Source organism: Protopterus annectens, chromosome 2.part0 (genome assembly GCF_019279795.1).
Source record: "Protopterus annectens isolate FY-2018-M chromosome 2.part0, PAN1.0, whole genome shotgun sequence".
Taxonomy (NCBI): domain Eukaryota; kingdom Metazoa; phylum Chordata; order Ceratodontiformes; family Protopteridae; genus Protopterus; species Protopterus annectens.
Window position 1 is genome coordinate 619,778,564 of NC_056728.1, and position 24,346 is coordinate 619,802,909.

Here is a 24,346-nt window from a genome sequence, read left to right on the forward strand (position 1 = left end):
TCAGGATTTCATTGATTTTAAGGCTTCTCCAAAAAAATAATTTATGTTCTTACCATAACATTCCATCTGTGTTGTTGAGCTTCATTCATTCATTACTGATGAGTATCAGTTCCGTCTTCGGAACCAAGTTGGCTGTTATAACAAGCTCGCGCCAGCCAAAAAAAATCCCGAGCTAAGTTTACCCATAGTGCCCCTTTCTCTATCACCTCAGATCGAGTTTGCCCATAAGAAAGGAAGAGAAAAAAGTGGCGGCTTTATCTGAGCAAATTCCTTATTATAAGGCAGAACCAAATCTGAATCTCCAGGAGTCTTTCGGAGGGGGATGGAGGATGGGAGGTAATGAATGAAGATCAACAACACAGATGGAATGTTATGGTAAGAACATAACGTCTTTACCTGAAGTTGTTGATCTTCATTCATTCATTGCTGATGGGACAGAGTCCTAGTTACTTTATTTCTTGGGAGGCCCTGTAGAAGGAAATTTCTGAGCACCATTGAACCAAAGGAAGCTCTCCCCCTAGAGACCAAATCCAATTTGTAATGCGTGATAAAGGTATGAGGGGTAGCCCATGTTGCTGCTGCACAAATGTCATCCATGGAAGATCTTGCATGGAAGGCAACAGATATTGCGACTGATCTGGTTGAATGCGCTTTGACCTTAGATCTTAGAAGAGCTTTGTTTTGTCGATAGATAAAACAAATGCAGCCTCTCAACCATTTAGATAGTCACTTTGGAAACCGATCTTCCCAATTTTGGACCTGAGAATGAAAAGAATAATTGGTCAGATTTTCGTAATGATTTAGTCTTGTCCAAGTAGCCTATTCCCAAATTTTCATGGCCTCCTGACACAATGGGTAGGACTTAGTTCCCACTTGTCTGTTGATAAACCAGACTATGGACATGTTGTCGGACTGGCTAGCAATTCTCCCTGATGGGAGGACAGGCCAGAATGCTTGCAATGCTGGAAGCACTGCCCTCAGTTCTAGGACACTGATATGCAGGTTGGCCTCCACGGGTGGCCTCCACGGGTGACAAGCGTCTTGGACTGTCTTTCCCTGGAACTGCCCCCCTCCACACCCCATCAGGGAAGCGTCTGTGGTTACTATGGCCTTGGGCTGAGAGGGGGAGAAAGGATGACTCAATAGGTCTTTTTCTGGCTTCATCTACCAAAATAGGTCTCGTTTGTATCTGTTATGCAGATCTGAAGGAACATAGGAAGAGTCAAAGGGGACCACTGCGTTAGTAAAAGCCACTGTAGGAGCCTCATGTGTAGTCTTGCCAGACCATAGTCTTTCTAACATGTGAAGTGGGAGGGAGACTAGACAAGACTGAATATTGAAAGTTGCACCTATGAATTCCAGACTTTGAGGAGTCAACAGATATTTCTCTTCATTTACTGAGATCCCTAAGGATTTTGCTAGCTTTAGTGTATAATGTAAGGCTGTAATGGGTAGATGTTTGGTGGGTGCGGTAAAGAGCCAATCGTCTAAATATGGAAACACCCGGAGTCTTTGCAGTCTCGAGTGAGCTGCTATCACTGCCATGCATTTGGTGAACACTCTGGGGGCCGTAGAGAGACCAAAGGGCAGCGCTCAGAACTGGTAGTGATTGGCTCCCAGCCGAAAGCGGAGGAATCTTCTGGAGCGTTTGTCCATTTTTGTGTGCTAATATGCATCCTGAAGATCTATCAAGCACATCCAATCATCTTTCTCTAGAAATGGTAGGACAGACTGAACCGTGACCATCTGGAATTTTGTCTGACAAATTTGTTTAAGATGCTGTGGTCTAAGATTGGTCTCCAGTCGCCTGTCTTTTTTGGCACTAAAAAGAACCTTGAGTAAAATCCAGATCCCATGTGGTCTGGTGGGACTGCTTGGATGACTCTTTTTAGGAGCAGCTTTTGTATTACTTGAGCTGCTGCTTCCTTTTGACTAGGTGGAATGTCGGGTATGTGCCTTAGCGGCCTTGGGTAAAGATTGAAAGGTATGTGATAACCTCTGGTAATTATCGTCTGCACCCAAATATCTGTGGTTATTGTTTGCCAGGCAAGGTGGTGCAGGAACCCCCCCCCCCCGACTGCTTCCAGAGGTAAGCAATTAGGCTGAGCTTCAGGAGCGCTGACTGGGCTGTCCAGAGAACGATTCTCTGGATCCCTGATTCTGCAGACCCCCTCTGCCTCTGTAGGTGTGTCTTCCAGATGAGCTTCCCCCTCTGCCCTGGGGGAGGGGGGTAAACTCGCAATGTGCGTCACGAAAAGGACCCTAGGATTTCTTGTACCACATATTTCCACTCCTCATATTCCTAGAGTAGGATCGTTGGGGGTTGGGGAGGGAACGCACACCCACGGCAAACAGCTTCTTATGTCCTTTTCACACCTGGCTAAAGTTTCTTTTACCTTTGGGCCAAAAAGAGAAGAGGCCTCCACGGGAGCATTGAGAAAGGAAAACTTAAAAGGGTCTGCAAAATCACATAGGCGCATACAGGCGTGACGTCTCATGACGACAGTTGTACCCACTGCTCTAGCCGCCCCTTCGGTAGTATAACAAATCAACAGCATAGACGAGTTAGATATAGATTCCAGGGTGGCAAGCTGTGAGATGACTTTGTCTCGGATCTCATCAGAAACGGTTCCTGCTAAGGTTCCCAAGAGTTCTGAGATTAGGTCTCTCTGGAGCCGGGTGAAATGTGCCAAGTAATTCAAGGACTGAATGGCAAAAGTCGATGAAGAATATACCTGCTTCCCTAACCTATTGCCTAAGACTCCCTGTTTGGGGGACGGACAGTAGGGCTCTCTTCGGCAAGTTCTTTCTTAGTGGCCACCGCTGCCACCACCATAGCATCTGGCCTTTGAACTAGTGTGGGTTGTCCTGTGGTGGAGAAAGAATTTTGTCTGGTCTCCAGGGGATAGGTTCAACAGTGTCAGGATTCCTCCAAACGTGCTACACGATGAGGTGAACTAGGTGATCTGCAGGAATGGTCACCAAGAAGTAGGGGGTCGAGCATGGAAAGCCTGCAAGAATACAGACTCCTCAGAGGAAGTGTTGGTGGGCTTCCAGTCTCCCCACTGCTTTAACATTTCGAGTATGTCGCAAAGACGACATCCTCAGGGGGGCGACCGTGGGGACCCTTTCCCTTCATCGTAGTCTGTACCTTCAGTACAGGATTCCTCAGGGGAATCCACGTGCTTTCTCTTGCACAATCTCTTATGCGATACCTCCTCAGCAGGAACATCTGTGGTGGACTCTGAAGAGGGGTACCTTGTGGAAGGGTATCTTGAGGTTCCCGTGCCCGACGTCCCAGAGTAGTGGAGTGTGTCAGCTGCAGTTCAGAGGACAGATATATATGGGTCTCTGACACCGAAGGAACCAGCTGTGAGCCTGCAGAGGCAAGTGCCCTCTCCATCACCTGGAAACCGGGCCCGCCTGAAGAGGGGTGGGAGCCTGGAACCGAGAAAGACAACCTCGGGACTGGGGTCACACCCCACTCTGATAAGCCCACTCCCAGGGAAGGAGCCACAAGAGGACTCGGTGCCGCCAAGACAACCAGAACCGTATTAGATGGTGCCATAGAAAAAAATAGGCACCGTACTAGGGAACATGGTGCTGACACAGTCCAGTCACAATCCCAAGGATGGCTAGGCTCTGAATGGGTCGAAGGCCATAGGGTAGACTCCGGAGCCATGGTAAGGTCTACCAATGGAACCGAAGAAGCTGATACCGGGATAGGCGTCAGTGTCAAGGGCTCTGATACCTCCAAGAAGGTCAAAGGAGGAATATATGTCAGAGTTTGTGGAGAAAGTTCCTTGGCTCCGGGTGGGAGGGAGGATTTGGAAGGAGTTGGAATTTCTCTGGATGCCAATAGCTGAGCCACAAGTCTCATTACATCGAACTCCAAAAGGCTCCTTTAGGAGCGGGTTGACATCCCCGATGGAGAATCAGGGCATTCTAGAAAGGGACTGCACTGTTGTCCAATAAAGGGATCTGCTGACGGGCAGTATCGGGTCCAAGGCAATATTTCACGTTTCAGCACCATGGTCAAAGGACCAGTAAGTTGTATAGGAGGGGAGTTGTGACCGGAGTTGGGAGAACTATTTTTGGTGCCAAAAGGGGCATCAGTACTGTAGCAGTAGTTTGTACCGTGGAAGATAAAGTTTTGGATGGTTCTGTAGTCAGAAACGGTACTGAAGTAGGTGCTTGAGGCAAAGGTGTGGAGGACAGTACCTTAGTTGATGGTTGAGGCCCTGGAACTGAGGACAGCACAGTAGAAGGGGTTTGAGGCCCCGGTGCCGTGGCTGCTGGTGTCAGTTTAGGAAGTTTTGCTTTTGGTTCCGTAGATTTAACAGATTTTGAGTCACTAAAATGTGGAGAGGAGGGGACAGACTGGCTCCTCTTTTTGTGTTCTTTTTTAGGAAGGGTTGAGCCCTCTGTCTCACATATAGCCTCTGAGAAAAGAGTTTTCAGGAGACCCTTGAGTATCAATTTATTTTTTCTTTCTGTCAAGGTACGGGTCCTAAAGCCCTTACACATATGTCGCATGGGGGTTGAACTTTCAGATGTGGTTCCCCGAAACAGTAAACACAAGACAAATGACTATTTACTTGGCATTTTTCTGCTGCACTGATCAGACTGTTTAAAGCATGTTGTTCCTTTTTATCCTCCATCATCCAAAATAACCAAAACACTTATCCGAGCCTGTTGTTCCTTTTTTATCCGCCATCATCAAAAATAACCAAAACACTTATCCGAGAACAATATGTATATAGCAATCAGGAAAATTCACACTAACAACTTTCTTCTTTCTTCATTGTTTTGTTGTTTTTTTTTTTTTTTTTTTTTTTTACCAACAATGGTAAGAAGAAATACCCAATGGGTAAGGAATGGGGAAAAAGAGATGGGGGGGGGGATACCAGGAATGGTATTGAGAGTTACCTCAGAGGTAAAGGAAGGCCTGTACCAGCAATGGTACAAAGAATACCACAAAACGTGGTAAAGAAAAGGAAGAAAGTAGTTCAACAGGTAAACAAACTCTAAACAACTAATAAGGAATTAGAACTTTAACTTAGCTTGAGAGCTGGCTCGACACGTCTTGATACTATACACAGCAAATTAGATTTGAGGTAATAGAGAGAGGGGCACTATGGGTAAGCTTAGTTTTTTTGGCTGGCGTGAGCTTGTTATAACGGCCGACTCAGTTCTGAGGACAGAACCGATACCCATCAGTAATAAACGATTGAATGAAGATTAAAATCATCAGATCAAGGGATACCTGAGATTGAACTACAAGGCGCAGAAGGGTAAATGACATAATCTCAGAAATAACAGCCTCCAATTCCTCAGAATCCTTATAAGATCTCTGGTCCTACCAGTTCCAGGAATAATCTCAATGCACAGTTCAGTGAAGGCACAAATGCCTATCATGCACATACTCTAGGTCAGACAATTAGGACTTAGAATTAAAAAAAAATTGTCAATGGAAGTGCAAAAAATGTGAGAGATCTGCACTGAGGCCAGTGCTGGCATAAGGCCATGTTGCTCGAGAGTACCTTCCTGGATCTGTGATTCCAGTTTTCACCAGGATCCAAACACTACCGCAGCACCTGATTAAAAAAGCCAATGGGAAATCCTGAAATATCTTCAGCAACCATTTCAATTACAGAATAAGTGCATAACTTCACAAATATCAAAACTTTATAAATGTATTTCATGTTTAACTGACAAACCTGCTTATTTAGCATTATCATAACTTCAGCTAGATTTCTGAAACAGAAGTTTACTTTAAATTTGGCATCTGTTCAATGTTCAACCCTAATCAACAGTACCTGTTTGATCCTGAAAAGCAACTGGAGACTCTATAGGACTTCTGAATCGAGCAGTATGGCATGTCGGACCACTTCCATGAATGAAAGGGCTAAACACAAATATTAAAAAGAATCACAAGTTACATGGTTAATATTTGTTTATAGTATCAAATCTAATCACTAATCACTTAACTCACAAAAAAAATGTTAGAAACCTTAATATAACACCAAGTCTTCTAAAGGTGGTCTGTCATCAGTCCAGGATGTCAGTCTGATGTCATTGGGAATCCTGGGTTTGGCTCTGAATTCCAAAGCAGTCAATGGCTGGAAAAAAAAATTCTGTCGCCTCTGTTCTGATGTCAACAGTGAAAACAGGTCTGCGAAAGAAAAGGGTTCTTTCCTTTGTCCTCTGTTCTTTTCTGGCCTCAAGACTGGAAACGGTCAGTAAATGTAGGAAAATGTCCCGCTACAAGGTATTAAAGATGGACTAAAGGGGAACAAGGGGTACAAACTGATGAATTAACAGACTTCATTTCAGCATCATAGCAGGGTGGCAGGTCTGCTCTGCTGAAACCTGCACTGTTTCATAAGTGTGTGTACCCAAAATCAGATTACTTCCTCACACAACAGTCTCATTCTTGAAGATGTGGAAGCAACACCCCTTGTGGAATGAGGCCTAAAAGGACCAATAAGGGGCTTGTCTACCAGAAAATAATAATGCCTGATACACAACCCAAGTGAGACAGATATGACCTGCTTTGAGGTGTGCTCATCCTGTCTTCACTTGGCAAAGGTGACAAAAAGTTGTTGGTCCTGATGTAGCTGTCTGTTCAAGGGAGTCTCTCCCAGATTTGCTGCACCTGTGAAATACAACCAGAAAGTGAAAAGACTAGCTGAAGATAACACTAGATACCCCTTCCTTAACAAGAGCTATAGATTAGTGCTCAAGGTGACCTGATTAAGTAAATAAAAATGTAACCCCCCCCCCCCCAAACACATTATAACTCAGAGACTCCCAGGAGGACGTAACAACCACCAGAAAGACAACATGTCAGAATAGAAAACTTCACATGATGGCATGTGTTCAAACACAGAAAATGTCAATCTTTCCAGACAAAATTATAAATCTCAAAGTAGAGGAGGGATGGCGATGGGTCGGTGGAGAAGAACATCTTTAAGAGAGATCTTTGTCACATCCACCTGGGCTATTGTCTTGTCGCCCATAGGATGATGAAATGTTGAAATACCATAAAGATGAACCTTGGCAGTGGAGAACTTCAGTCCAGACCTGGACAAAACATCAAATTGTTTGGGATGAAGGAAACCTTAATGAAATGGGACAAAATCCTTTACCTACCACACACAAAGTGAGCAGTTTTGGTGATGGTGTATAAGACATTCACATCTGGTTTCTTGGCAGCCAAGAAAACTTCATCTGACACACCATACATGGCCATGATTCTAACCTCAGGCGCCAGACATGCAGTTTCAACATGCCCTGATTTGGACATAGATGTCCATTGTTCTGTATATAGAGAGTCTATAGCGCAGGTAGCAAGCAGAATGGATAGACCATGAACATGCTGTAAAGCAAGAAAAATCAAATCTAATATGATCAGTGAGGTAGTATTAAGAGCATAACATCTCCTGTAACTTCAGAGGCACCTACTGAATGAGTGTAATCAGAAGGATGCAAAGATGAACCTCCCAATCCCAAACATTGACAATGCGTCTGAGCAGAGACCTCAAAATCTGGTCCTCATAAGGAAATGTGGGACACATTTCCACCCAGATTTGTGAAAATATTAGTTCTGTAGAAAACATATCTGAAGATTTCTGCCAGAATGACCTGCCTGAAATTCCTTTCACAGTCCGAGGATCATTTATTTATTTGACATTTTTTTTTTACCACGAAAGTCCATCTGGACCAAAAGTACCCATTTTCAGCAAAGGCCCTTGGATAAAATCTCTAGACTTGATCGGTTGCAATTACTGTTGCTATCATTCATACGAGTAAATAAACATTCATATTACTCAAATTATATAGAGGGTATGTAATTTATCATAAGATACAGAATAATGGATATTACAATTAATTCATATAAGGGATTAGATACTGAGATATCTTGTTGAGCAGTATATACATTACATTAGCAAAGAACATTAACAGTAATACTGGAGAAAAATTGTTGTCAAAAGTTGGTTAATATATTAGAAAGGAGGCAGACAAATGTAGTTAAGAGAAGAGGTGAGTAGAGTGTAGAGAGGAGTTTAAGTGAGAATTGACTGTAGGGAGTATAAAAGAAAGAGGAATGCTGAGTAGTCTTGAAGGAAGCTAGGGTGGAGAGTGAAATATGCTAGGGCACATGAGATAAAAGGAAGTATTTAAGAGGAGCTAGGATATCTGAGAACAATGGAAGAAGTATTTAGAGAAAGGATGGAGGGTAGATCGATAATAGGGGAAGAATAAGTTGCGTATACAGTGAAAAGAAGGGTAGAGACAGAAGGATTGTGAATAAAGGGGGAAGGGGATTTACAAAGTTATGTCAGCCAGGATTGGAGCAGAAGCATCTCCAGGCTTTGTTTAGGTATTCTTTTAAGGAGGACTTGAAGAAAGACAGGTTAGATGTTATTCTAGTTGTAAGGAAAAGCGAGTTCCAGATTTAAACTACTGAGTAAGAATATAAGCTTTGACTCTGTAAATTGGATGGATTTGAAACAGCTAGAAGTTTTATCTACAGACCTCAAGGTTCTATTGGAGACATATAAATTCACTATATGACTGAGAGCTGGGCATGCTAAAAGTTTAGGAAAGATGTGTATGGTTAACAGATGCACATAATGACGATGGTTAGGAAGTTCAAGCCATTGCAGTGAATACAGAGTTTTACAATGATGTGTACTGGTATTTGTGTTAGTGGCAAACTTGGCAACTTTGTTGTAGCAACTTTCTAGTTTAGAACTTCATAATTACTTTGAATAACGGTTCTCGCAAAAATCACTCAAGGTGGAACATATCCAAATAAAGTTTTTTTGTTAGTGAGCTTTTTGGACTAAAATCAGAGACTTCCTCAGAATAACAAATAACAACATACTCCTAATCCTTAAATACATTATACTTGAGGAACAACAATAAAACAGTTAACCATTGGTAACATCACTTGAAGTTAAAACCACAGTACACTTTAGATATGACAGTTCGAATAAAACATCTTGTTAAAAATAGGCAACTAAGTACACGTGTACATATTGGTATCTGCAGCATTTAATAACCATATTGAAAATACTTACATTGCTGGAATCAAAACTTTTAAGTAATAACTTGTGAATTTTGTTATTAATATTCCTGGGTAAGACATCTTACAGCTTCTCAGCCCTCATTTTCAGAAATGGGACCCAATAAGATATTTTAAACCTGAAGGGGTACTTGCATCAAGCCTTATCTGTCAAACTAACTCTCCATACTCCAACAATGTCTCCCATTGCCTACCTCTAGGGTTGGGCTCCACCTGTTCCACTATCCAGAATAAAAATAAACTGTCAGCACAACGTTTGGTATGTTTGTAGAGTGCATTAGTTTCAATTTGTCTAGACATGTAATAATAGTGTCCATATACCCAAGTTTTCAAAGTCCTTTCTGCTTTGCACACACAGTAGCAAAAACATTTTTGGCAGTAAGCAAGATATACCACTCCTTCAGAATGACAGCTGAAATACCCTTTGGCGGTCATGGGGATACTCATAGTAGGAAGACATAAATCCCCATATTTAGCTACATATTTACATCGGTGACACACGCCACACTTGTAAGTACCTGTCTTCCAAATATTATCACAAGTTTGTCCTTTGTTTGACCCTGATTCCAGAATGTTTTTGATACTAAAATCTTTTCTATAGCTGTATAACAAAGGTTGAGAAAAACTGTCAAGGCCATTTGGCATATTTGAAAAAATGGCCCGATATTTTTATCAATTTTAACAATTCCTGCTGTATCCTGATTAAACTTCAAGGTTAGTGACCTGCTACAGTTAACCTCTGTGTCATTAAACTGGGCCCTTTGCAAGCTAACATCCTGCATGGCACTTGCTTGCCCTACTCCTCATTTATCCAGTCCTAACAATGACAAGTATTTAACACTCCACCCATTGATGACCTCATTCTCTGTTTCAGAAAGCAATGGTCCAGGGAACCCTCTTTCAGGAAATAACCCACAAATCATTTCCAATTCACCAGAAAGATCCTCTCTCAGAGGTCATCTGTGCTACCCTGACAAGCTGACCTTTTACTACACTTCTTTTATGGTGAAACGGGTGGTTACTATTGAAGCACAAGTATACGTTACTAAACTTCTCTTTCCTATAGAGCTTTGATTTAAATCTGTTGTTTCTATAATCTTTAATTACCTTGACATCTAAATAAGATATTTCATCTTGTCCAGTAGTGTACATAAATCTTAAATTCAATAGTGGAACTTATATACTGCACAAAATCATTTAGTTCCACCACAGAACCTTTCCATGTCATAAATATGTCAACCAAAAATTGAAGGTAGATTCCTATTTTCTCAAAGAAAGGGGAATTAAATAAGTAGCTCTTTTCCAAGAAAAGGAGTACAATATTAGCAAAAAAAAGAGGGGGGGGGGGTTGCAAAACAATAACTGAGACCACTGGATTTTAATGTCCACTGAAGAACAAGCAAGTATAACTGTCAGTGGTAGCATTATCACCTCACTGCAAGAGGTTCTCGGGTTCGATTCTTGGCTGGTGTGCCTTCTGTGCAGAGTCTGCATGTCCTCCCTGTATTTGTGTGGGTTTCCTCCGGGTGCTCTGGTTTCCTCCCAAGTTACAAAGATATGCATCTGGAGCATTTCTCTCCAGGCCTCTGATGAAAATTGGCTTTGTTCCAAGTTGGACTTTACCAGTAAACAAATGTTAAATAAATAAATAAAAACTGGCATTCTGAACCATCTAAATAGCTGTTGCCATTTGTTTCAAGGCTTACAGGCAAAGTGAGACAGGGAATGAGATAGTTTAAAAGATATGAAGCAACACACTATATATGGAGAGAATTCTGCCTGAAGGTAGATTTGGCCAACAGATTATATCTCCAGTATACATCCAATTCCAATGAACGTCAGCAACTGGAAAGGGTCCATCTGAACTCTGTATTGTTTAATGGGACTCTCAAGGACTAGATCATACTGTGAAGACAGACCAAAACAGGAAGTAGATCATGTCATGTTGAATCAGCTGATACTCAGTCATCCAGGTATGGAAACACCTTCCCCCTTGTAGTCTCTACTTTGCTGCACCTATAGAGGTGTATTAACACCCTGAGGGCTGAGGAGAAACTGAATGGAAGTGACTAGAACCGATAATGACTGGCTGCCATCAGAAGGGTAGAAACCGCCTTGACTACTTATTAATTTTTTTATACTGAAGCAAGTAACCTGCAGGACCGAACAACAAATCCAGCCTCTTTCTGGCACACAGGGAAAGGCAGGCAGTGAAATGACCATTCAAAATGACTCTTTGGGAATGAACTAGTTTAAAACCCCAGGTTGCCATGGTACCTTTAGAAAGGTCTTAAGACACAAACCAATATGATGGTGAAGAGCAAAACCTCTGCCTGCAGATCTCAGTCTGCACTATTTACAGCACTGAGACAGGTGCATGGTGAGGATGCACCCAGATGACACAGTTGCCATCTGAGACTGCAATAAGTACTTGACACCTTCATCAGGGAAACCCTTCAGTGATTGCCTCACCACATCAACCATTTATCACTGAAATCTTAACATGTGAGATTATTAATTTGCAGCCCTCTCTCACGATGAATATGACGGGTATGTAATCTCAGTGAACCTGTTCATAACACTAAGGTCTTTATATGGGGAATGGACAGCCTTTTTAAGGGCAACTGCAGCAACAATGGAATCCCTGGGAGGATGGAGGAATGTGTGCATCCTTCTCAGGACAGACACCAATTGTCATGATTTTCCCATGCTGTATGACTAACAAGATGCAACATCTGGTCAGCTTGGGGAATCATCTATAAAGAGGTCTGGCATACTGAAATGCCTCCTGCAGGATTTAATGAGAAAAGTCATAGGGTCTGTGGGTCATCACCCTTTTGTCTTGTTTCCAGGACATTCTTGACCATAGGGCTGTATGGGGCATGGCAGGAGTCAGCTTCATGCTTGTCAATAATTGGGTTGGAGGACTATTAAGAGGAGACCACATACCTCTCTCCTTCAGCCCTGTGGTTCTTATCAGCTTTCAGAGGTGACATGGCTGAGAATGAAGAAGTCTGACATGAACCAGTTTGAGGGAGTTATCCAGCGGAGGCACTCAGATAGTTATGTTGTGGAAGATGTTGGATGACAAAAATGGCAAGCAAAGATGTGTCACTTCTTGATGTTGAAATCATATTCAAAACAGGTCCTAAGAGTAGCAAGTGCCATGCTCAAGGCCGATAGATTTGTCTACGTGCCTTAGATCAGATCCCACTAAGGCTGATATCTCGACCAAGGGTAAGAATATTGATCTGATCCCATGAGAGATCAACCCCTGATATGAAAGGCTTGCTGATCCAGAGCTCAATGTTGGGGAGTCTCAAAACCAATATGACCTTAGAAATAGCAAACAATGCCCCAATGAAATCATAGTCAAAAGTCTGAAATTTGTCAAGCTCCCTACCCTGGAGCCAGAGAGACTGCCACAACTGACAGCATCAGTGGTAAAGTACTTGACACCAATAGCAATGTCAATTTCAAACATGGGAAGTGTGAAAATGCACCCTTTAGAACAGAGGTTTCAGACTCGTATGACCATGCAGACTGTTCAAGTACTAGCAAACCCAGCTGAAGGTCATGATCTCCAGAAGAAAAAGGACAGTCACTGCAACTACAAATGAAGTGAAACAGCTTGCTTTACCCAGAACTATAATGGTTTGGGGGCTGTTCATGGCCAGAGGTCTTCAAGTTTGAGATCCCTGCCTATATCAAGACCACAATCAATGCTGACAGTTCTGTCAATGTTCACAGTGCTTCCTCTTGGTTGAATTGTGGCCTACATGGGACAGACACCTGAATTAATGCTGGTAAAGACAAATGGAAAAACCTGTCAGAGAAACCTGGAAATGAGGAGATGCATTTGACCACCTTGGTACTACAGAAGGATGATGTCACTTTAAAGAATCCCTCAACAATCATCTTGTTGTCTATCTCAATGGCCAAGTATGAATGTCTTTGAAAGGACTTCATAGCCTAGCATGTGAAGGTTATAAAACTTTTTTTTAACTTTCATAAGAGATTGAAGAAACATTTCCTAGTTTCATTACTTTAAATACAGAATGTTCAGATATAATTTTATTACATATTTCAGGGACTGCATAAAGGGAATAAGCAACAGGAGGCTCTTCAATCCTCTTTTTTTAACTTGGAGCAAGACTTTCTACTCTATCTACTTTATATCTGTTTATAACATCTTTATTAAAGCATCACGTTAGGTTCCAACATGGGTTCACATACACTAATACAAAAGAAAAGAATCTGCAATACAGTTTTCATTACTACCAATTTACAGTATACACCCATGTCAACAGTTTTCTTTTGCTCCAATACCTAAATTGCTCAGATTCTACCTTCCCTTTAACTTCATTCCTCCTTCCAAGCGTAGTGTTCCTACAGATTCCCTTTATTCCTACAAAATCTACTCCATCAACATTTTTAAAAATCTCACATCCAGTTATTTTACCCCTTTTACAATATTTAAAACTTCCATTACAGCTGGTTTAGGGTTTGATTTCCATTTATTAGTAACCTTCTTTCAGCTACAAATACCATTAACCGTAATAAGGTCTTACCATTCCTAGACAAATCAGATATTCTACCCAGATCCAAAGAATCATTTCCTTCATTTACCACAATTTATTCCCTCAATAGTTATGTCAAAGTACTCTGCAGAGAATTATAGACCAAATCATCACATACTCGATACATGCTCACAGTTTCCTCTCTCTTCCTCATCACCAACATTTACTATCAACCTGAGGAAATTTTTTTTCTGAAGTTCACCTGGGATTTAACAATATCCATGCAAAAATCTTGAAACGTATGGACATTTCTACATACATGGAAGCCTTACAGCTTTCTTCTCACTGATTCTTAGTCATTTTTCTTTCTATTCTCCCCCAATGTTTTCTAATCTCCTCCAAGCACAACTTTTATAGTTTGTCATGCTTATCCTCATCACATTCTCCTTCCTTCTCCAGTTACTTGATCAAATACATTGGTTCCTTTGCTAATTTCCTCCAGTAAATTTCAGCACCATTTTACCTATTTTCTAAACCCCTACTTGTACGCATTTATTTTGGTAAAAATCTCATTTCTATATTCCCATGCTGGCTTAGTTTTTAGAAAACTTTCTGATACTTTATGCATACAATATATATTTTTTAAGGTCTCCAATTCATTTGGGTTTCTAATACCATGATGGGAATGGACCCCATTCCTAAGTCAAAGTACGATTAAAGTTCATGAAATTAGTACTGTTTCAATCTTTGATGTCAGCCAAAAGTGCTCTTCGCAGCACCCGCAATGTGCAGAGTAATGACTCCTTCTGCAATTTGTATAGAGTTACATGTATTGGTAACATATCTAAATACGACTGTAGATTATTTTTTATAAGACCTGTTGCTCCTACTTCTATTGGAACTGTCTGGGTATCTTTCTTCCACATTGCACTTGTTTCTGCCTGCAAATCCTGATATTTTATAACTTTGTGTCTCTCTGTACGCAACACAATGCACTCACTGGGTGTAGCAATTTCAATGATCAATGCTACTTTTGTCTACTTTTCATGGACCACTATATCTGGTTTTCTCGCATCTATCTTTTGAACTGTTGGTAATGGGTGATCCCATGTGATGTAGACCATCATTTTTTATGATGCTTTGTGGCTCATGTTTCCAGAGTTTTTAAACCACTTTAATACTATGTTTGCACAATCCCCAGTGCAACAGTCTTGCCACATTATTATGCCTTTCAGTATACAGTCCTTCTGCCATGAGTATGGCACAACCAGCAACAATGTATGCGACTGTTTCGAATTTTGTTTTACAAAACCTACATTTGTCTGTTTCTCCCACATGTTCAATGGACTTTGTAAATCCACGTGTATGTACCCCACTATCTTGGGCTGCCAATACCCTTTGACCTTTTGGTTTGAATTTGCCTCTCATTAACCATTCCTGCATTTGATCCTGATCAACATGAGGTTTTTCTAGGAGTTTTCTATACTTGTAAATATATTTATGCATTTTCCACATTTATTGCCTTCTCATCTGATCCTTCACCTTATATTCTTTCTTTTATTTTTGGCACATTCAGCTGCTGCCTGATTTTTATCTACTTCTGGTTTGATTTCCATTCCGGCTTGACGCCGATATGCTTCTACTAGACTAAGCAGGGAAGTAATTTTAGATTTATTCTCCTCATGCTTCAAAATGTTTACTATGTTTGGGTCTTGTGAGGTTGGCAGATATGTATGCAGTCCTACGATTGCAGATCTATACAAGTAATCAGTTTCAAGGAGGCCCATACCTCCTTCAAAATGGGGAATAAAGAATCTTGTTATACACTGATTTTTATAAATCATTTGATGAGCATGAAGCATCCTTCTTGTTTTCCTATTTAATCTATCCAACACCTTTTGAGGCCAGTCAATCACTCCAAAACTGTAAGTTAGGACAGGAAGAGTAAATTGGTTTATAGCTTGAATTTTGTTCCTAGATGTCAATGCTGTTTTCAGAATTAATTTAAGTCTTCTAAAATATTCCTTACTAAGATTTATTCGCATTTGTTCATGTTTTATCGTTGATCCTTCATCAATTCTCAAATATTTATACATTCTCTCTTGCTCAAGTTCCTTTATATCGCATTCTTGTCCCAAACTGTTTTCTTAGCACTGCAACTTTCCTGCTTTAAAGGCTGCTTCTGCACATTTATCAAGACCAAAGGACATTCTTGTATCATCTGAAAAAGTTTTTACTACTTGCAGTTGTGCTTTCAGTTCCTCATCTGATGAGCTATACAGTTTTAAATCATTGACAAAGAGAAGATGAGAAGCCTTTACACTTTGCTGTTTTCTAGGAGCCAAATTACAGCCATGACCGAATCTGCAAAGCAGAGAACTTAATTGGTTGAGGGCAAGGCAAAAGAGCAACGGTGACAGAGTGTCACCTGGAATATCCCCCTTTGGATTTTTCTCCCTGGAATAATAATTTGTCCTTTATCATGGCTTAACTGCAAAGTGGTTTGCCACTGTTTCATGGTCGCTGTGATGTAGTTTATCAGTGTAGGGTGTTACATTATACATTTTTAAGCACTCTTCTATCCATGAATATGGGATACTGTCAAATGCTTTTTTGTAGTCAGTCCATGCCATACTTACATTCTTCCCCTTTTACAGTTCTACATTGTAACTTTATTTAACAACAAATGATCCTTTGTTCCATATGACTTTTTATTGGCCCATTGTAACTCTTTATTTCAGCATCAATTCCAGTGTATTTGCTTCACTGTTTTGTCCTTGCGCTTAGATGAAGCAGGCGCCGGAGCATCCGACGGCATAGTGTAATTACAATGCTTCCCAAACACTAACCTAGCACAATCAAGCCTCCTCTTAATAGTGCGCTTGTTAAATCTAGCACAAGAGCGGCAACCAACAACGTCGTGCTCAGGCCCTAAACAAGGTATACACAATGTATGATAATCCCTATGCGGTATCTGCTTCCCACAAGAAATACAGTTATTCACTTTTTCTGACATCCGGTTAAATACTGAGGCAAGAAACCACCAAAATGTTCCCCAACGGGGTTACTTAGCCAACTCTGTATTCAGTCTGAAACTCCGGTTTCGGAAAATCTCAGAACGCCAACCTGCACTCGCAAAATTGCTTCTGCATCGGACCATGCGGCAAAAAAGACTGAGGAAATGACGTCGGTCATGCGCATTAGTACCCTGACGTACTGACGTCAGTCTAAGGCGCCATGACCGACGTCAGCCTTATACTCTGGTATTCGGGCCGACTGGGACGCGGACTATACCCAATTGTCAGGACTGCAGCAAGGGAAGACGAAGAACATCGGGTGGTTACTATTGAAGCACAAGTATACGTTACTAAACTTCTCTTTCCTATAGAGCTTTGATTTAAATCTGTTGTTTCTATAATCTTTAATTACCTTGACATCTAAATAAGATATTTCATCTTGTCCAGTAGTGTACATAAATCTTAAATTCAATAGTGGAACTTATATACTGCACAAAATCATTTAGTTCCACCACAGAACCTTTCCATGTCATAAATATGTCAACCAAAAATTGAAGGTAGATTCCTATTTTCTCAAAGAAAGGGGAATTAAATAAGTAGCTCTTTTCCAAGAAAAGGAGTACAATATTAGCAAAAAGAGGGGGTTGCAAAACAATAACTGAGACCACTGGATTTTAATGTCCACTGAAGAACAAGCAAGTATAACTGTCAGTGGTAGCATTATCACCTCACTGCAAGAGGTTCTCGGGTTCGATTCTTGGCTGGTGTGCCTTCTGTGCAGAGTCTGCATGTCCTCCCTGTATTTGTGTGGGTTTCCTCCGGGTGCTCTGGTTTCCTCCCAAGTTACAAAGATATGCATCTGGAGCATTTCTCTCCAGGCCTCTGATGAAAATTGGCTTTGTTCCAAGTTGGACTTTACCAGTAAACAAATGTTAAATAAATAAATAAAACTGGCATTCTGAACCATCTAAATAGCTGTTGCCATTTGTTTCAAGGCTTACAGGCAAAGTGAGACAGGGAATGAGATAGTTTAAAGATATGAAGCAACACACTATATATGGAGAGAATTCTGCCTGAAGGTAGATTTGGCCAACAGATTATATCTCCAGTATACATCCAATTCCAATGAACGTCAGCAACTGGAAAGGGTCCATCTGAACTCTGTATTGTTTAATGGGACTCTCAAGGACTAGATCATACTGTGAAGACAGACCAAAACAGGAAGTAGATCATGTCATGTTGAATCAGCTGATACTCAGTCATCCAGGTATGGAAACACCTTCCCCCTTGTAGTCTCTACTTTGCTGCACCTATAGAGGTGTATTAACACCCTGAGGGCTGAGGAGAAACTGAATGGAAGTGACTAGAACCGATAATGACTGGCTGCCATCAGAAGGGTAGAAACCGCCTTGACTACTTATTAATTTTTTTATACTGAAGCAAGTAACCTGCAGGACCGAACAACAAATCCAGCCTCTTTCTGGCACACAGGGAAAGGCAGGCAGTGAAATGACCATTCAAAATGACTCTTTGGGAATGAACTAGTTTAAAACCCCAGGTTGCCATGGTACCTTTAGAAAGGTCTTAAGACACAAACCAATATGATGGTGAAGAGCAAAACCTCTGCCTGCAGATCTCAGTCTGCACTATTTACAGCACTGAGACAGGTGCATGGTGAGGATGCACCCAGATGACACAGTTGCCATCTGAGACTGCAATAAGTACTTGACACCTTCATCAGGGAAACCCTTCAGTGATTGCCTCACCACATCAACCATTTATCACTGAAATCTTAACATGTGAGATTATTAATTTGCAGCCCTCTCTCACGATGAATATGACGGGTATGTAATCTCAGTGAACCTGTTCATAACACTAAGGTCTTTATATGGGGAATGGACAGCCTTTTTTTAAGGGCAACTGCAGCAACAATGGAATCCCTGGGAGGATGGAGGAATGTGTGCATCCTTCTCAGGACAGACACCAATTGTCATGATTTTCCCATGCTGTATGACTAACAAGATGCAACATCTGGTCAGCTTGGGGAATCATCTATAAAGAGGTCTGGCATACTGAAATGCCTCCTGCAGGATTTAATGAGAAAAGTCATAGGGTCTGTGGGTCATCACCCTTTTTGTCTTGTTTCCAGGACATTCTTGACCATAGGGCTGTATGGGGCATGGCAGGAGTCAGCTTCATGCTTGTCAATAATTGGGTTGGAGGACTATTAAGAGGAGACCACATACCTCTCTCCTTCAGCCCTGTGGTTCTTATCAGCTTTCAGAGGTGACATGGCTGAGAATGAAGAAGTCTGACATGAACCAGTTTGAGGGAGTTATCCAGCGGAGGCACTCAGATAGTTATGTTGTGGAAGATGTTGGATGACAAAAATGGCAAGCAAAGATGTGTCACTTCTTGATGTTGAAATCATATTCAAAACAGGTCCGAAGAGTAGCAAGTGCCATGCTCAAGGCCGATAGATTTGTCTACACGTGCCTTAGATCAGATCCCACTAAGGCTGATATCTCGACCAAGGGTAAGAATATTGATCTGATCCCATGAGAGATCAACCCCTGATATGAAAGGCTTGCTGATCCAGAGCTCAATGTTGGGGAGTCTCAAAACCAATATGACCTTAGAAATAGCAAACAATGCCCCAATGAAATCATAGTCAAAAGTCTGAAATTTGTCAAGCTCCCTACCCTGGAGCCAGAGAGACTGCCACAACTGACAGCATCAGTGGTAAAGTACTTGACACCAATAGCAATGTCAATTTCAAACATGGGAAGTGTGAAAAATGCACCCTTTAGAACAGAGGTTTCAGACTCGTATGACCATGCAGACTGTTCAAGTACTAGCAAACCCAGCTGAAGGTCATGATCTCCAGAAGAAAAAGGACAGTCACTGCAACTACAAATGAAGTGAAACAGCTTGCTTTACCCAGAACTATAATGGTTTGGGGGCTGTTCATGGCCAGAGGTCTTCAAGTTTGAGATCCCTGCCTATATCAAGACCACAATCAATGCTGACAGTTCTGTCAATGTTCACAGTGCTTCCTCTTGGTTGAATTGTGGCCTACATGGGACAGACACCTGAATTAATGCTGGTAAAGACAAATGGAAAAACCTGTCAGAGAAACCTGGAAATGAGGAGATGCATTTGACCACCTTGGTACTACAGAAGGATGATGTCACTTTAAAGAATCCCTCAACAATCATCTTGTTGTCTATCTCAATGGCCAAGTATGAATGTCTTTGAAAGGACTTCATAGCCTAGCATGTGAAGGTTATAAAACTTTTTTTTAACTTTCATAAGAGATTGAAGAAACATTTCCTAGTTTCATTACTTTAAATACAGAATGTTCAGATATAATTTTATTACATATTTCAGGGACTGCATAAAGGGAATAAGCAACAGGAGGCTCTTCAATCCTCTTTTTTAACTTGGAGCAAGACTTTCTACTCTATCTACTTTATATCTGTTTATAACATCTTTATTAAAGCATCACGTTAGGTTCCAACATGGGTTCACATACACTAATACAAAAGAAAAGAATCTGCAATACAGTTTTCATTACTACCAATTTACAGTATACACCCATGTCAACAGTTTTCTTTTGCTCCAATACCTAAATTGCTCAGATTCTACCTTCCCTTTAACTTCATTCCTCCTTCCAAGCGTAGTGTTCCTACAGATTCCCTTTATTCCTACAAAATCTACTCCATCAACATTTTTAAAAATCTCACATCCAGTTATTTTACCCCTTTTACAATATTTAAAACTTCCATTACAGCTGGTTTAGGGTTTGATTTCCATTTATTAGTAACCTTCTTTCAGCTACAAATACCATTAACCGTAATAAGGTCTTACCATTCCTAGACAAATCAGATATTCTACCCAGATCCAAAGAATCATTTCCTTCATTTACCACAATTTATTCCCTCAATAGTTATGTCAAAGTACTCTGCAGAGAATTATAGACCAAATCATCACATACTCGATACATGCTCACAGTTTCCTCTCTCTCTTCCTCATCACCAACATTTACTATCAACCTGAGGAAATTTTTTTTTCTGAAGTTCACCTGGGATTTAACAATATCCATGCAAAAATCTTGAAACGTATGGACATTTCTACATACATGGAAGCCTTACAGCTTTCTTCTCACTGATTCTTAGTCATTTTTCTTTCTATTCTCTCCCCCAATGTTTTCTAATCTCCTCCAAGCACAACTTTTATAGTTTGTCATGCTTATCCTCATCACATTCTCCTTCCTTCTCCAGTTACTTGATCAAATACATTGGTTCCTTTGCTAATTTCCTCCAGTAAATTTCAGCACCATTTTACCTATTTTCTAAACCCCTACTTGTACGCATTTATTTTGGTAAAAATCTCATTTCTATATTCCCATGCTGGCTTAGTTTTTAGAAAACTTTCTGATACTTTATGCATACAATATATATTTTTTAAGGTCTCCAATTCATTTGGGTTTCTAATACCATGATGGGAATGGACCCCATTCCTAAGTCAAAGTACGATTAAAGTTCATGAAATTAGTACTGTTTCAATCTTTGATGTCAGCCAAAAGTGCTCTTCGCAGCACCCGCAATGTGCAGAGTAATGACTCCTTCTGCAATTTGTATAGAGTTACATGTATTGGTAACATATCTAAATACGACTGTAGATTATTTTTTATAAGACCTGTTGCTCCTACTTCTATTGGAACTGTCTGGGTATCTTTCTTCCACATTGCACTTGTTTCTGCCTGCAAATCCTGATATTTTATAACTTTGTGTCTCTCTGTACGCAACACAATGCACTCACTGGGTGTAGCAATTTCAATGATCAATGCTACTTTTGTCTACTTTTCATGGACCACTATATCTGGTTTTCTCGCATCTATCTTTTGAACTGTTGGTAATGGGTGATCCCATGTGATGTAGACCATCATTTTTTATGATGCTTTGTGGCTCATGTTTCCAGAGTTTTTAAACCACTTTAATACTATGTTTGCACAATCCCCAGTGCAACAGTCTTGCCACATTATTATGCCTTTCAGTATACAGTCCTTCTGCCATGAGTATGGCACAACCAGCAACAATGTATGCGACTGTTTCGAATTTTGTTTTACAAAACCTACATTTGTCTGTTTCTCCCACATGTTCAATGGACTTTGTAAATCCACGTGTATGTACCCCACTATCTTGGGCTGCCAATACCCTTTGACCTTTTGGTTTGAATTTGCCTCTCATTAACCATTCCTGCATTTGATCCTGATCAACATGAGGTTTTTCTAGGAGTTTTCTATACTTGTAAATATATTTATGCATTTTCCACATTTATTGCCTTCTCATCTGATCCTTCACCTTATATTCTTTCTTTTATTTTTGGCACATTCAGCTGCTGCCTGATTTTTATCTACTTCTGGTTTGATTTCCATTCCGGCTTGACGCCGATATGCTTCTACTAGACTAAGCAGGGAAGTAATTTTAGATTTATTCTCCTCATGCTTCAAAATGTTTACTATGTTTGGGTCTTGTGAGGTTGGCAGATATGTATGCAGTCCTACGATTGCAGATCTATACAAGTAATCAGTTTCAAGGAGGCCCATACCTCCTTCAAAATGGGGAATAAAGAATCTTGTTATACACTGATTTTTATAAATCATTTGATGAGCATGAAGCATCCTTCTTGTTTTCCTATTTAATCTATCCAACACCTTTTGAGGCCAGTCAATCACTCCAAAACTGTAAGTTAGGACAGGAAGAGTAAATTGGTTTATAGCTTGAATTTTGTTCCTAGATGTCAATGCTGTTTTCAGAATTAATTTAAGTCTTCTAAAATATTCCTTACTAAGATTTATTCGCATTTGTTCATGTTTTATCGTTGATCCTTCATCAATTCTCAAATATTTATACATTCTCTCTTGCTCAAGTTCCTTTATATCGCATTCTTGTCCCAAACTGTTTTCTTAGCACTGCAACTTTCCTGCTTTAAAGGCTGCTTCTGCACATTTATCAAGACCAAAGGACATTCTTGTATCATCTGAAAAGTTTTACTACTTGCAGTTGTGCTTTCAGTTCCTCATCTGATGAGCTATACAGTTTTAAATCATTGACAAAGAGAAGATGAGAAGCCTTTACACTTTGCTGTTTTCTAGGAGCCAAATTACAGCCATGACCGAATCTGCAAAGCAGAGAACTTAATTGGTTGAGGGCAAGGCAAAAGAGCAACGGTGACAGAGTGTCACCTGGAATATCCCCCTTTGGATTTTTCTCCCTGGAATAATAATTTGTCCTTTATCATGGCTTAACTGCAAAGTGGTTTGCCACTGTTTCATGGTCGCTGTGATGTAGTTTATCAGTGTAGGGTGTTACATTATACATTTTTAAGCACTCTTCTATCCATGAATATGGGATACTGTCAAATGCTTTTTTGTAGTCAGTCCATGCCATACTTACATTCTTCCCCTTTTACAGTTCTACATTGTAACTTTATTTAACAACAAATGATCCTTTGTTCCATATGACTTTTTTTATTGCCCTTTTTTTCTATTGCCATAACTGCGTTTTCCTCAAAATGATTATAAACTCGGTCAGCATCAATTCCAGTGTATAATTTATACGTTGTCGGTAGCCAAGTTATTGGTCTATAATTTTTAGGGTAGTTTGCAGTTTCACTCTTAAGTAAAACCGTTGTTTTTCCTGTTGTTAGCCAGGTAGGTGTCTGTTCGGGTACACATATAAATAGTTCTTACTCACGGTTAAATCTTTTTGATACCACTTTAGTTGCAAACAGTTTATATCACAGACACCACTGAAACAAACTGTACTTGCAAACATTATACATCATTTATAATCCATCCAGTCAATGTCAGTTAAGCAATATATGGCTCATTCAAATCCTGCCTCTTGAATATCCTTCTTGCTCTGCATATATTGTTCCCACAATTCCTATTTTTTCCTATGTAATTTGCTCCTTCCATTTTCTAAAGATCCCAATTCCAATTGTTTTATCTCTGTTACTACATTCACTACTTCTAGTAAAGTTGGACTAGACTTTGATTTCCATTTTCTAGTAATTGCTTTTTTGGCAGCCACCACAATTAGACTCAGCAATGTTTTACTCTGTCTAGGCAATTCCAATTTTGTAGCATAACTCAAAAAATCATCTCCCCAGTCAGTCCAATCTGCTCACCCAGCATCTCTTACAGAGTGGTCTGCAGGGAAGCCTGAATGTCTGCCAGCTCATTACACACCCAAAAAATATGTCCCCAGCTACTTCTTTCTTGCCCGTCACACCTCCAACATTTGCTATCCACCCAAGGAAAAATTATTTGGAGTCTACTTGGGATATAAAAATACCTATGTAAACACTTCCAGGCAAAGAACCTAAATCTTCTAGACTTTGTTGCATATTTGGGAGCTATACATATATCTCTCCATTGTCTCTTTGTGAATTGCTTATTCAGTCTCTCCTCCCAATCCTTTCTAAGTTCCTCTGATTGGTTCTTATAATTATCATGCAATATTTTATATGCTTTACTAATCATTCCTTCTTTAATGGCAGTTTCTGTTCTATATTCTGTTAAAAACTCTACCAGTTCTGGTCTTTCATTTAGGAGCCCCCTATTTCTTTCTCTTTGCCTATATTCTGATATCAATCCTTGATAGGGAAGGCAATCTCTAACCTGCAGTCCAAATACATTCTTGGCC

At 40.4% G+C, this 24,346-nt stretch overlaps 1 protein-coding gene across 2 annotated transcripts in view; it reads right to left on the bottom strand.

The window, feature by feature from the left end:
• Positions 1-24,346, bottom strand: part of LOC122793168 (centromere protein C-like) — a 546,145-nt gene that overhangs the window by 352,995 nt on the left and 168,804 nt on the right. For both annotated transcript variants that reach the window (XM_044060985.1, XM_044060986.1), the window contains exon 3: positions 5,820-5,908. In XM_044060985.1, coding sequence (XP_043916920.1) covers positions 5,820-5,908 — 89 coding nt within the window. The remainder of the gene's footprint in view (positions 1-5,819; positions 5,909-24,346) is intronic.